The sequence below is a fragment of the Amblyraja radiata genome, chromosome 23, assembly GCF_010909765.2.
Source record: "Amblyraja radiata isolate CabotCenter1 chromosome 23, sAmbRad1.1.pri, whole genome shotgun sequence".
Classification (NCBI taxonomy): Eukaryota; Metazoa; Chordata; class Chondrichthyes; order Rajiformes; family Rajidae; genus Amblyraja; species Amblyraja radiata.
In genome coordinates, this window is record NC_045978.1 from 3,698,149 (window position 1) to 3,713,529 (window position 15,381).

Consider the following 15,381-nt stretch of genomic DNA (forward strand, 5'->3'; position numbering starts at 1 on the left):
TTCCTTGCTACCAAACAGGCTGTCATTAATGGAAAACTATTAGGAGCCCAGTCCACTCAGCCAGCAATAAAACAGCTGCAAATTTCATTTCCTCAGCAGCAAATAGCAGCCCCTGAAGGGCCGTAGGAAAACAAGCTAATCAATTGATCCCCTTGAAATCCATTATTCCTTTAAAACATAATTGCACTTTGGTCATTAAGGCCAAAAGTGATTTTAGCTATGCACGGCTTGAAGGCCGAAAGAAAGGAAACACTTAAAATATCCTGCAATAGAACATCGATCAATGCAGCACAGGAACAGAGGCCACAATGTCCATGTCGAACATGATGCCAAGTAAAATGGGTAATCGCTGCCTGCACGTGATGCATATTCCTCCATTTCCTGTATATCCATGTGCCTGTCTAAAAGCCTCTTAAATGCCACTATAGTATCTGTCTCCACCACCACCCCCAGCAGCATGTGCCAGGCACCCACCACTCTAAAAAAAAAAAGTTGTCCCCCACATCTCCTTTACTCATTGCCTCTCTCAACATCAATCTATGCCCTCCAATCTTTGACATTTCCACCCTGGGACGAGTATTCTGTCTGTGTCCCTTATCGATGACTCATAATTGTATATACTTCTATCAAGTCTCCCCTCTCAACCTCTGACACTCCAGAGAAAACTGGAAAATTCTCCAACATCTCCTTATAGATCATACTCTCTCATCCAGGCAGTGCTTTGGTAAATCTCTTTTGCACCGTCTCCAAAGACAAACAGACCTGCACCCAATACTGTACGAAAGATGTACAGGTACCACCACATTATGGCGTGTAGAGTCGGGTTGCTATCCTAGAAAACTGTTCATATCGCAATTTTCTGTAACGCAAAACCACATCAGGAAATGAGAATTGAAAAAAAACTGTTCATTAACTCCCCCATACATAAATTGCACGAAAATGAATTCAATTCCAGATCTTAAATTTCTGAGTGGCGATTTGCGAATTCTGTAAAAGCAAATTTCTGTTACCTGTATGACAGTAACGCAAACGTCATCTGTGCGAAATTTTTAATATTTTCTTCAATTCTCATTTGTAAAAGCATGGATCACACTTTCTGCTGTTGTAAAACAAGATTATTTGAACTTCAAACTCCAAATAATTTCTAAGTTGAGAGTATTGCTCTGACGTTATACACAACTACTGTAGACAATTTCTCTCATTCATGCTAAGTGATTGAGGTGCTACACTTAAAGTGAAAAATACCCATGACCCAATTCTTAGCTTTTTATTAAACAAGGGAAAAAAATGAATTTATAAATGTTGGCTGGTTATAAAAAGACCAGTCACACATGCTATTGGCAATTACCAAGTAAATGTGTAAAAAACAAAATCATTCTGACTATAACTGAACAAATCATTAAGGAAGTCAAATGGAAATGAGCAGGAAGGAACTGCAGATGCTGGTTTAAACCGACGATAGACAAGATGCTGGAGTAACTCAGTGGGACAGGCAGTAACTCTGCAGAGAAGGAATGGGTAAGGTTTCAGGTCGGGACCCTTCTTCAGACTGACGACGTTTCGGGTCGAGACCCTTCTTCAGACTGAAGTCACCCATTCCTTCTCTCCAGAGATGCTGCCTGTCCCACGGAGTTACTCCACCATTTTGTGTTTACAAATGGAAATGAGCTGCTGGGCTTCCAAGATCAGGATATTCCACTGGGTGGGGTGGGAAGATATTTACATATCATGGACCCATTAAATATTATGCCAACATATCTAATCAACAATGCATTTTGCACAATTTCAAATTCCACAGCAATAAGTCTTGTTGCAACATGACCAATTAACTAAAACAATCACATCAATACCAAGGAAATTTCTTCATTCAATCGATGGGAATGGAACAAAAAATATTTTGTTCCACAGAATATTCCAATAAACATTTTATATTTCTAAGCTACGGTATACATATTAATTGAGCTCCTTAATTAATTACAGTCAAACACAATGAATATTATTGAAAGCTGTAGTGTCAAATTATGAGCAATCTGTGCTAAATTTCATTTATTCTTTAGCTGCTGCCTCTTAGCTACCTGCTCCATGGTCGGATAGTCGGCAACTAAACCGTCTCCCCCACCTGGTTTACAAAGTGAGGAGGGGACTGTGGACCCCCAGCAGGACCAAAAACAAGACCTGTCAAAGGGCGGATGAGCTTCTAGCGAGCCAACGGCCATCCACACTTCAGTAGAAGTTGCGATCACTGTCGTACATGGCATTGTAAGAAACGATGATAAAGCACACACACACACCAAAATCCTATACTTCCATCGTTGAGAACATTAGCGACCCAGTGGTGCTGGTTTCCAATGGGAACGGTGACGGACGCACCACACATCTCTGTCCTCCAGTTCCTGCGGACTTCCGCCACAGGAACTGGAGGACAGAGATGTGTGGTGCGTCCGTCACCGTTCCCATTGGAAACCAGCATCACTGGGTCGCTAATGTTTTCAACGATGATGAATGAATGAACTAGTTCAACATTATCCCAGTTTTCCATTCCACTTCCCACACGAGGGGCAATTTAACAGAGGGCCAATTAACCTACAAATCTGAGTGCCTTTGGGATGTGGGAGGAAACCGGTGCAGCCGGAGGAAAGCCATGCGATCACAGGGAGTACTCCACACAAACTGCACCTGAGGTCAGGGTCGAACCCAGTCTCTGGTGCCAAGAGGCAGCAGCTGCGTTACTGTAATCTATTAAAATGGTTTATAAATCTAGGATTAAAGCTGCCCAAAATTCTACGTTGGAAATGTTAGCTTAAATTATCCCACGGCATGTAGCTTTCTGCCCAACATTCAAGCTGTACCTTGATGAGTTCACTCTTTAGTTCCTCCGTTTCCACTTCAGACAGCACACCCACTCCGTCACCACCGGCTGGGGTATCCACAGGCACATCAATCATGTGTTCAGGCAGACCTTTGTTGGGAGAGTTAAGGTTGATATCTGTCATAGGTAATCAAACAAACAAACGAGTAAACAACCAGCAACTAGTCTAACTGCAACAGTGAGCCCAAGCACAACACCTGGCTGGCAACTCGGTACGACTGTGTCCACGAAGCTGGGAGCAAGATGGTCGTCAAGAAATTCTCCTTCCATGACGTCAACAGAGCAGGATCCTGAGCACCAAGTGATACACGTGGAAAGAGAGCAAAGAGGGGATTACCTCACTAAATAGGAATCTACTCTAATGTTAGTATATATTTATATACGGGTGTATCAAGTAATTAAGGCAAAATGGCGCAGAGGCCTTCCTTGCTGGGGTGAAAGTTTAAAAATAGAGAAATACTGATACTGAAACATGTGAGATCCAATGGAACATGACAAAGCAGATATAATGGATTCCATTAGTAGAGGAGCCTTGAATGTGGGGATAGAGTTGGAAACGAGCAGTCATTTAAAACAGCTGCATGGGAATCTCATCTGATAGGTGGTCATTAAGCTAGAAAGAGTGCAGAGAAGATTTACAACGATGATGCCAGGACTCAAGGGCCTCAGCTACGGAGAGAGATTGGACAGGCTATGACTTTATTCCATGGCGTGCAGGAAGCTGAAGGATGATCTTATAGACGTCCATGAAATCATGAGGGGAATTGATGGGGTGAGTGCACAAAGTACTGTGCCCAACATGGGGGAAATCAAGAGTTACAGGATAGGAACTTGGGGACAGAGGGAAAGAATCTAGTGAGAACCTCAATGTTTTGTCACGAGGTTGGCAGGCATATGGAATGAGCTGCCAGTGGATGTAGTTGATGTAGGTACAATAACATTTAAAAGACACTTGGACAGGTACATGGAGAGGAACGATTTAGAGGGGTATAGTCCAAATGTGGGCGATTAAGCATAAATGGGGCACCTTAGTTGGCATGGGTGAGTTGGGCAATAGGGCCCGATTCCGTGCTGTATGACTCTCAATGACTCTGTGGTGAATCTCTGGAATTCTTATATCCCATAGATTGTGAAGAGCAGATCATTAGAGATATTTATAAAAGAGATTGAGGAACTGTGGCATGTTTTCAATTTTAAAAGGAGATATATAGTGTTTTGTAACAAAGATCTGGTAAGTACAAACCCTGGTCTGTTTTGAGTGGCACACAGGGAGCTGAGGTATGAATGGTTGGAAGAGGGGGAGGGAGAAGAGGGGGAGGGAGAGGGGGGGGAGGGAGAGGGGGGGGAGGGAGAGGGGGGGAGGGAGAGAGAGGGGGGGAGGGGGGGGGAGAGGGGGGAGAGAGAGAAGGGGGGAGGGAGAGAGAGGGGGGGAGGGGAGTGAGGAGGGGGTGGAGAGGCTGGAGGGAGAGAGAGGGTGGCCTTTTCCTGCTGTATTGTGCTTTAAAGCACGGAAGAACGTCCAATTGCTTAAAATGTAACCCTGCTGCAAATTCTTCATTGTCAACGATAATCAAATGAGTTTGGACATGATTTTTCCCCACACATACATAAGACAGGGAATAGGTAGACTTTCTTCCAAAGGTCTAAATGCCAAGAACACCTGTCGAAACTGAAAAACGGCAATTTGCCACAGATTTTACTGGAGAAATTAAGCATCACACTTTGTTCAAAAAGTTTACTTGCAGATCTCAAAAATGAATTCACAAGTAAAAAAAACACCCTGACACTTGGCCTCGAAAAGCCAAACTCCCCAAGTCTGAACAGCTGAGCTCACAATGAACACATTAAGTAGCTGGACGGTTACAGCATGCTTCCTGGGCCAGTCACGGGTTACACATCCTAAATCTGTCTTGTGACCCACGCTAATGAGTAAACAGGTGTTTGGATGCAAAAAAAGGTTGCTTTCAGCTCGACTGAAACCCATTATAACCAGTCTGCTTACATGAGAAACTGACATGGAGTGGACAGTGTTGACATGCACTTGTCATACATTACAATCACTCTGCATATTATTTGTCAGTTGGGTGAAAGACCCACCACAGTACAATCTACAATGTAATCTATAGCTATTGCCCCTTATGAAAGTTTTGGAAACATCTTTAAACACAGAAAAACTTCAGGCAAAATACACGTGGAGGTCGGTTTCTTTCACTTGCTGAAGTTACGAAGGACACAAGAAAGATATAACAGTGCCTGATTTGCTCTCCAGTCAGCAGATTTTACGTGGGATGTTTGGATGTCTGGAATTCCATTTGGACATACCAAGAGACTAAGGAGACAACTGGTGCCATAAATCGCAGCAGAGGTCAGCACAGCAAGAACGAACATGGATAAATCAAAGTACAAAGGTTTCATTTGTTTGTAGCAGTGTTTCCAATTACTGATACAAATTAGAATAAACTGTGTGTAGTATTGGGAAATGAAATGATGCTTCCAGTCAGGGATTTTCCATTTCACAGCTGAAGGTGCAAATATTATTCAGTGTTGTCACAGCTTTTCTGGAATTTAAAAAAAAATCACTACTATTTGAACGTTACTACAACTGAAGAAGCAAACTGTGAGAAGATAATTTGTTGAAGGCTCGAAACAACATTTTAATAAAGCTATCACATTTAGATTCTGTAACGGAGTTTGAAAGAGAAGATATTGAATGGTATCCTAACTTTAAAATATCGTTTGTTCTTTGATTAATACATGAACTAAAGCATCCAACTCCCTACCAGTAACAATGTGAATTAATTTTAACCAGAACTAGCAATTCAAAAAGGTGGCTCAAACACCTCATCAGTCTGAAGAAGGGTGTCAACCCAAAACGTCGCCCATCCCTTCTCTCCAGAGAAGCCACCTGTCCTGCTGAGTTACTCCAGCATTTTGTGTCTAACCTCATCAGACCAATGAGAGGGAACAATCATGATACCGACATTTGTTCTATATCTCTCTCTCTATATCACCATCCATATCTCTCGTTTCCCATTCCCCCGACACTCGGTCTGAAGAAGCGTCTCGACCCGAAATGTCACCTATTCCTTTTCTCCAGAGATGCTGTCTGACCCGCTGCGTTACTCCAGCTTTTAGTGTCTATCTTCGGTTTAAACCAGCATCTGCATTTCCTTCCTACACAATACCAGCCACACCCACTTCACCAACAATAAAAAAAAATTACTCTTCGATCCAAAACTTTCTCCAACATTCTGAGCAGTACAATAATTTCTCAATCGCAAACAAAGGTTAAGCAACATTCAAATATTCAACATAGATGCTACTAACTTGGAAACAAATCACAAACTTGCTATATATTTCGCAACCTCTTCATATCCATTTTGTATAATTTGTTTCTGTATGAAGAAATGTCAATGCCATGCACGACTAAAACAAGTGCAGGTATAGTAACAAACATCTGTAATAGCTCCAATCCCAGAGGTTTTTTAAAAATATATTCCAACACCACATATAGATTATTTGTCTGTATGCAATGTATAAAAACACAACAAATATATCTGTAAGCAAGCTGCCAAACATGCAAATACCTGCAATCCCAAGCAGCTTAAAAAAAAAACACATTCCATCTCCAAATAATTGTTTGTATACATTGCATGTACTGTACACTAACAAATAAAATAAGTCTATCATGTATATCTAACAAAAATAAGTCTACCATGTACACTGGCAAATAAAGTGTAACGTATACTAACAAGTGTCATGTACACAAACAAATAAGTCTAATAGGTACACAAATAAGATAAGTGCCAAGTACATTAAAAATAAGTGTTGTACACTAACAAATTAATTAAATGTCATGTACCCCAACAAATAAAATAAGTCTGCCATGTAACATAGAAACATTGAAAGTATGTGCTGGAGTAGGCCCTACAAGCCAGCACCGCCATTCAATATGATCATTGCTGATCATCTAAAATCAATACCCCGTTCCTGCTTTTTCCCCATATTCCGATTCCTTTAGCCCTAAGAGCTAAATCTAACTCTCTCTTGAAAACACCCAGTGAATTGGCCTCCACTGCCTTCTGTGGCAGAGAATTCCACAGATTCACATTAACAAAGTCTATGAGGTACACTAATACATCTGTCATGTACAGTAGGATAAGTCTATCATGCACGGTGACAAGTCTGTCATGTACACTGACAAAATAAATCTGTGCACAACCCAAAGCCAGCGGCCACAGGCAGGATTTTAAAGAACATTCCAACTTTATAAACTTCCAGAGCATGTGTTGCAGCCCGTTTACCGGGAGTTGCTGCCCGGCTGCCTGAGGCTGAATTGGCCCTTGGGCCTGAACCTGGGGCCTAGACCTGGGGCCTGAGCCGCACAAGAAGCTGCGGGCTGCAGCCTCGGCCCCCCGCCCGCCCGCCCAGGCCTAGGCGCCTCCCGGAGCGTTGGCCCCGCTCTCCACAAAACTACGAGTTGCACCAGGAGGCCAGAGTGGGGAGCGGGGGGGGTGTGGAAGGGCCGGTACCTTGGCTGGGAGCGTCCATGACAGGAGGGAGGACGGCAGCGACCCCGCTCTCTCCTCACTCACTCACACTGACCGACCGTCAACGCCCGCCTTGCCCCGCACTGACGTCATCCCGCCGCCACGTCACCCTCGCCGCCCGCCTTGCCCCGCACTGACGTCATCCCGCCGTCGCGTCACCGCCAGCCTTGCCCCGCACTGACGTCATCCCGCCGCCGCGTCACCCTCGCCGCCCGCCTTGCCCCGCGCTGACGTCATCCCGCCGCCCGCCTTGCCCCGCACTGACGTCATCCCGCCGCCCGCCTTGCCCTGTGCTGACGTCATCCCGCCGCCCGCCTTGCCCCGCACTGACGTCATCCCGCCGCCGCGTCACCCTCGCCGCCCGCCTTGCCCTGCACTGACGTCATCCCGCCGCCGCGTCACCGCCAGCCTTGCCCCGCACTAACGTCACCTTCGCCGCCCCGCCTTGCCCCGCACTGACGTGACGTGCCACCCCTGGGTGCAAATACTTGCAGCATAACAGTTTCTTTTTAGCGATGCAACACTTAGGTGCTGTGCTAATCCCTGTAAATCCTTGCAGCAAAACAACAGAGTTTCTTTTTAGGGATGTTGCATTTAGTGCATGCAAGATGCAACACCTCGGTGAGATGCAACTTCCCGGTCTCCCTGCAAAGATTTACAGTAAAACAGCAGCTAGCATTTTAAAAGAGTGTATGCAACACCTGGGTTCTGTGCACCTCTCACTCAGGGAAGCTGAATTCAGAGGTGTAGATTAGTCAATGTTTCTGTTGAGTGGTGTGGGCTGAATCACCTGCAGATCAACACCGACAAGACTAAGGAGTTAGTGATGGACTTTAGGAAGAGAGGAACACCCCTGTCCCCTGTCTCCATCAATGCTGTGGATGTGCAGTTTACCAATGAGTACAAATACCTGGGATTGTACCTGGACAGTAAACTGGACTGGTCCAGGAACGCTGAGGCCCTGTACAAGAAGGGACAGAGCCGGCTGTACCTTTTGAGAAGGCTTCGCTCCTTCAACGTCTGCAGTGAGATGCTGCAGATGTTCTACCAATCGGTGGTGGCCAATGCCATCTTCCACACTGCCGTGTGCTGGGGCAGCAGGGCGAAGGCCGCGGACGCCAACAGGATCATCAAACTCATCAGGAGGGCTGGCTCTGTCCTGGGGGCGGAGTTGGATTCATGGGAGGGTGGTCTTGGAGGAGAGGATGCTCCTCAAACTGCAGAGCATCCTGGACAATACATCTCACCCACTCCATGACACACTGGTCAACCTGAGGGGTATCTTCAGCAGGTTCCACCAAGATGCAGCACAGAACGCCACAGGAGATTCTTCTTCCCTGTGGCTGTCAAACTGTACAACTCCTCCCCCTTCTGTTGTGGGGTAGACTGACCCCCCCACCCCACTCCCCAAATCTTTGCACATCCCCAATCCCGGACTTTCCGCTCGTCACTTTAATTTCATGTTTCATGTACCCTGTTGTGTTTTATGACTGTTGGCAGATCAATATCCCTCCTGGGATAAATAACATTCTATCGCATCATAGGTCAGGCTGTGATGCACCCAGTTATTATGCTCCCGACCGTACACCTCTCTCTAAAAGTCGGATAGAGTATAGGCAACAATCTCCGCAGTCTTCCCAAGGAATGAGTGGCGTTGGTGAGCTTTCATTGCGATGCCATCAATGTGCAGAGCCCAGGAACTTGAAGCTGTTGACCTTCCCGTCGATGGATCACTGGCTTTCCCCTTCTGAAGTCAACTAGCAGCTCCCAGGAAAGACACAACTTTGTGGATGAATGAATGAATGAATAACATTATTGGCCAAGTATTCACATACAAGGAATTTGCCTTGGTGCTCCACCCGCAAGTGACAACATGACATTCAGTGACAGTTAGGAATGACACATAAAACATTAAACATTAATAATAAAACATTGTCGATTAAACATGTGAATTAAATAAAATACCAGAGCAAAAGGAGGCTACAGACTTTTGGTTATTGAGCAGAGCTACTACTCGTGGAAAAAAAGCTGTTTTTATGTCTGGCTGGGGCAGCTTTGACAGTTTGGAGTCGCCTTCCAGAGGGAAGTGATTCAAAGAGTTTGTGGCCAGGGTGAGAGGGACACAAAATGTGATGGGGTTACTCCGCGGGTCGGGCAGCATCTCTGGAGAAATAGGATGGACGAGGTTTCAGGTCGGGACACCTTCTTCAGACTTTGGCCCTTGTTAACGAGAGTAAGACTGTTGTTCTGGCATTATTCACTCCAATTATCGATCGCCCTCCGTCCTCTGACTCATCACAGCCCGTTATTCGTCCAACAACGGAGGCATCACCCGAATTTAAGGATTGTGTTGGAACTGTGTCTGGCTACACTATCATAGAGTGATACAGCGTGGAAACAGGCCCTTCGGCCCAACTTGCCCACACCGCCTAACATGTCCCAGCTACACTAGTCCCACCTGCCCGCATTTGGCCAATAACCCTCCAAACCTGTCCTATCCATGTACCTGTCTAAAGCGCCTGTCCCACTAACGCGACTTTTCAGCGACTGTCTTCGACTTTCAAGCTCGAGGGCACTCGCCTGAAAAACCTAGAGCTGGATCGACCGTCTGCGCACACACCACACACACACACACACATCACAAAGGCAGGGGCCAGGGAAAGCGGGGGAGCGCTGTCTGAAATTCACACCCGCTATGAACAGGAAGGTAAAAGACGGCTGGCACAGTAATGGTAAGTTCTTTAGAGAGCGCGGAGAGGCGGGGGCGGGGGGGTAGGGTGGAGGAGAGAAGGGGGGAGAAGGAGTGGAGACACTTTTAAGAAGCCAGACAACTTTTCATAAAGTTTAGCGGGCATTTAACATTACCGGTCGGTTTACTTACCTTTTTTTTCTGAACGAGCTTTACCTTCGACTACCTTCGATTAGCTTTGATTGCCTACAAGTAAAACCTACAAGTAAAACAATATAGATTTTTTCCATGGCGACCTTTTTTTTTACTCGCGGGCATTTTTCAGCATGCTGAAAAAAACGCCGCGACCGAGCTGAGGCCTCGAGTACGCGGGGAATACTCTCGAGCAAGAAGGAGGACCTCCTAGGACCTCGTGTCGACCATGCTGCGAGAATGAGTCGAAGGCAAACTCTTCTAAACTCGCGAATGAAGTCGCCGCTGTGCGACAGCCCTTAACTGCTTCTTAAGCGTTGGGATAGTCCCAGCCTCAACTACCTCCTATGGCAGCTCGTTCCATGCACCCACCAGCCTTTGGGTGAAATAGTTACCAAAGATCTAGCTCCGCTATAAGATCTTTGATAGTTACCACTCACGTTCCTATTAAGTCTTTTGCCCTTCTCCTTAAACCTGTGTCGTCTGGTCCTCAATTCACTTACTCTGGGCAAGTGTGGAGCAGGGGACTAAGCACACAGCCTGGAGGTGCTCATACCATGATGGTTATCAAGGAGGAAATGTTATTGTCAATTCATTCTGATTGTGGTCTACCAATCAGGAAGTGGATGATCTAATTGCATGTAGTCAAGCAGAGACCCAGTTCTCCGACTTTGACTCAGTTTAATTTAGACAATAACCGAGTCTACGCTGACCAGCAATCCCCAAACGTTAACACTACCCTCCACACACTGAGGACAATTGTTTACCAAGCCAATTAACCTATAAATCTGTACATCTTTGGAGCGTGGGAGGAAAGCGGAGAAAACACACGCAGGTCATGGGGAGAACGTACAAAAACTCCACATGGACAGCACCCATAGTCAGGATTGAACCTGGGTCTCTGGCGCTGTAAGGCAGCAACTCTACCACTGCGCCACTGTGCCGAAATGAAAGCATGTATTTGAGATTGCTCCAGTTTGATTTCTGAAGAACTTCCTCATTAATTACTAATCAAATAGGAATCATTTAACACATATTTTAAATAAAGAGAATACGATTATTAAGGGTTTGGACACGCTAGAGGCAGGAAACATGTTCCCGATGTTGGGGGAGTCCAGAACCAGGGGCCTCAGTTTAAAAATAAGGAGTATGCCATTTAGAACGGAGACGAGGAAACACTTTTTCTCAGAGAGAGTGGTGAGTCTGTGGAATTCTCTGCCTCAGAGGGCAGTGGAGGCGGGTTCTCTGGATGCTTTCAAGAGAGAGCTAGATAGGGCTCTTAAAAATAGCGGAGTCAGGGGATATGGGGAGAAGGCAGGAACGGGGTACTGATTGGGGATGATCAGACATGATCACATTGAATGGCGGTGCTGGCTCAAAGGGCCGAATGGCCTACTCCTGCACCTATTGTCTATTGTGTCCTAAAGGACTCATACATCAGGCTGTTGTTCATCAACTACAGCTCGGTGTTTAACACCATCCACTCCTCGAAACTCATGGGCGGCACGATGGCGCAGTGGTAGAGCTACTGCTTCACAGCGCCAGAGACCCAGGTTCAATCCTGACTAGGGGTGCTGTCTATATGGAGTTTGTACGTTCTCTCCGTGACTTGGGGCGGCACGGTGGCGCTGCGGTAGAGTTGCTGCCTTTCAGCGCCAGAGACGCGGGTTCGATCCCGACTACGATTGCTGTCTGCACGGAGTTTGTACCCCGTGACCGCGTGGGTTTCTTCCGAGATCTCCAGTTTCCTCCCACACTCCAAAGACGTACAGGGTTTGTAGGCTAATTGGCTTGGTATGAATGTAAATTGTCCCTAATGGACGGTGTGGTCTGGGTGGGCCGAAGGGCCTGTTTCCGCGCTGTATCTCTAAAACTAAAAACTAGACCTGTCTGGGCCTCTGAGACTCTCTGAGACCTTCGGTTTCAAAAAATTGTAAAATTCTCTCCAGTGTATGGGTGTGCAGGGTCGGTGGGCCAAAGGGCCTGTTTATAGGCTGTATGTCTAAACTAAACTAAATTAAACATTCATCTTTTCCAGCCAAACAATAAAAATAACAAGAAGGGTCACGACCAGAAACATCACCCATCCTTTCTCTCCAGAGATGCTGCCTGACCCGCTGAGTTGCTCCAGCACTTTGTGTCTATCCTCAGTAACAACAAGTAAATGGATCTAAAGTTACATGTAAATTCTATAAACACACTGAGCCCCTAAATAAATGCAGCCAGTCTTTTTAATGCTGGATGTGCTTGTGTTCTTGGTTCTTGATCCTCCAAAATATTCCAAATGGAATTTAAACTGGAGGTGGCGGAGGGTGGACTTAAGCAAAAAAGGATTCTATGAGAAGAAGAGCTACCTTAAATGTAGCTTAAATGTAGCATTCCCGCAAGAAATGCAACACCTGTCCCTTCACCTCCCCCCTCGACTCCATTCAAGGACCGAAGCAGTCGTTCCAGGTGCGACAAAGGTTCACCTGTATCTCCTCCAACCTCATCTACTGCATCCGCTGCTCTAGATGTCAGCTGATTTACATCGGGGAGACTAAGCGTAGGTTGGGCGATTGTTTCACCGAACACCTCCGCTCAGTCCGCAATAACCTACCTGAACTCCCGGTGGCTCAGCACTTCAACTCCGCCTCCCATTCCCAATCCGACCTCTCTGTCCTGGGTCTGCTCCATTGCCAGAGTGAGCAACAGCGGAAATTGGAGGAACAGCACCTCATATTCCGTCTGGGGACCTTGCGTCCGGATGGCATTAACATTGAATTCTCCCAATTTTGCTAGCCCTTGCTGTCTCCTCCCCTTCCATAACCCTCTAGCTGTCTCCTCCCACCCTCCCATCCGCCCGCCCTCGGGCTCCTCCTCCTCCTCCCCTTTTCCTTCCTTCTCCCCCCCCCCCACCCCCATCAGTCTGAAGAAGGGTTTCGGCCCGAAACGTCGCCTATTTCCTTCGCTCCATTGAGTTTCCCCAGCAATTTTGTGTACCTACCTTAAATGTAGTTGCGTCTGGTTGGGTAACTATGGTAGGGTGAAGACTATTCCATGCTTTAATTGTGCGGGGGAAGAACGAATTGCTGTACACATCTGCGTTGGTAGCTGGTGTCTCAAATTGGATCGAACGCCCTCGTCAGCTCGACATAGATGACCAAACCTACACCAAACCCAAACCTATTAGGTTTGGGTTTGGTGTAGGTTTGGTCACCTATGTTGAGCTGACCATTTAGCATTTTGTAAAAACAAGTCAAACGGTGAGATTTACGTCTGTCTGGGAGAGGGTTCCACCCCGACTAGTGAATTCTCATGTAAAAATGTCAAAGATTAATCCATTCATATTTTAGAAAATATGATAGTTATTTAGTTTAAATTCTACCGAGGTACAGATGCTGCCCCCAGCTTTTAGTTGTTTTGAGTTTAGTTTAGAGATACAGGGTGGAAACAGGCCCTTCGGCCCATCGAGTCCGCACCGACCAGCGATCCCCGCACAGTAACACTGCCCTACACACACTTGGGACAAATTTTACATTTATACCAAGCCAATTAACCTCCAAATCTGGAGTGTTGGTGGAAACCGAAGATCTCGGAGAAAACCCACGCAGGTCACGGGGAGAACGTACAAACTCCGTACAGACTACGTCCGTAGCCAGGATCGAACCCGGGTCTCTGGCGCTGTGAGGCAGCAACACTACCGCTGCTAGACAAAAGTGCTGGAGAAACTCAGCGAGTGCAGCAGCATCTATGGAGCGAAGGAAATAGGCAACGTTTCGGGCCGAAACCCTTCTTCAGACTGAATCTACTGCTGCACCACCTCAGGCTGTTATCCTGACTGAATGCAGTGTGAGCTGCTTTCACCCTCCCAACAGATGGAGTGTTGATAAGTATTGGAAGGAAAGGAAGTGGAAGAGAGATAACATCGCACAGCCCAAAGGCTGCTAATTGTGAATGAAACAGAATTTGCATTATGTATTAGTGGCTAAAATGGAGACATGGTATTAGTAACACTTCCCAGACATCAAGCTTATGAGGTAGAGAAGATTTGTTGCTGGTGAGTTGAGCAAAGGGTTGCCAACTTTCCCACTCCCAAATGTGGGACAAAAGGTCAGAATACGGGACAAATTCCCGACGGCAATTCGTTAACCCACTCGGCCGTGGCTGGGTGAATGATGAGTTGGCCCGAGTGCTGGACTGCACACAAAGCCCAGTCGGCGGGCCAGCTGAGGAGTTTTGGCCCGGCCCACACGACGTTGCGCACAAAGTCCGGCGCCCCATCCAACTCATGAACCGATGATCACCGATGGTGGTGGTGTCGGCGGTAAGCGAAGGTCCGAAGGTCGGACAGCTGGCCGGGCTGCCCACCGACGGGGCTACGGGCGAGGCACTGCTGCTGCTGCACTCCATGGGCTGCACTACGTTGGGACGGGTGAGGCGGGACCGGACGCGGCGCTCCGACCCGACAGTCCCCTCGACCCGAGTAGCAGCAGTCAAAATGTTCAAGAAGGAACTGCAGATGCTGGAGAATCAAAGGTAGACAAAATTGCTGGAGAAACTCTTTCCTTCGCTCCATAGATGCTGCCGCACCCGCTGAGTTTCCCCAGCAATTTTGTCTACCTTAGTAGCAGTCAAATATGGGACAAGGGTAGTCCCGTACGGGACAAACCAATTTAACCCAAAATACGGGATGGCCCGGCTAATACGGGACAGTTGGCAACTCTAGTTGAGCATGATGTAGTGATCTATTTGGAGTCAGACTTCAAGTGCCACTGGAAGTCCATCAACCCCAGTGAATGACTCTCGGTGGTGGAGGAGTTTCTCAGGAGTTTTGATGGCGTTGAAATCGACGTGAAGCAGAGTTGGGTGAATGAGCCAGAGCTGGCTGCCAGGCTCCAACAGTTATGCCCCTGTCCCACTTAGGAAACCTGAATGGAAGCCTCTGGAGACTTTGCGCCCCACCCAAGGTTTCCGTGCGGTTCCCGGAGGTTGCAGGTGGTTGCCGGAGGTTGCAGGTAGTGGAAGCAGGTAGGGAGACTGACAAAAACCTCCGGGAACTGCACGGAAACCTTGGGTGGGGCACTAAGTCTCCAGAGATT

The 15,381-nt window shown here is 46.9% G+C and overlaps 1 protein-coding gene across 15 annotated transcripts in view; it reads right to left on the reverse strand.

Annotated features, from left to right (window-relative positions):
* The window catches only part of tpd52l2 (TPD52 like 2), a 45,518-nt gene extending 37,988 nt beyond the window's left edge, over positions 1–7,530 (reverse strand). For 9 of the 15 annotated variants that reach the window (XM_033041377.1, XM_033041372.1, XM_033041369.1 and 6 more), the window contains exons 1-2: positions 7,402–7,526; positions 2,850–2,986 (exon numbers count right to left, since the gene is read on the reverse strand). In XM_033041377.1, the coding sequence (XP_032897268.1) occupies positions 2,850–2,986; positions 7,402–7,420 (156 nt within the window). In that variant the 5' untranslated portion in view covers positions 7,421–7,526. Of the gene's footprint in view, positions 1–2,849; positions 2,987–5,316; positions 5,428–7,401 lie in introns of all 15 variants that reach the window. The other 6 variants (XM_033041375.1, XM_033041367.1, XM_033041380.1 and 3 more) reach the window with 4 other exon arrangements.
* Between the last annotated feature and the right edge of the window lie 7,851 nt (positions 7,531–15,381).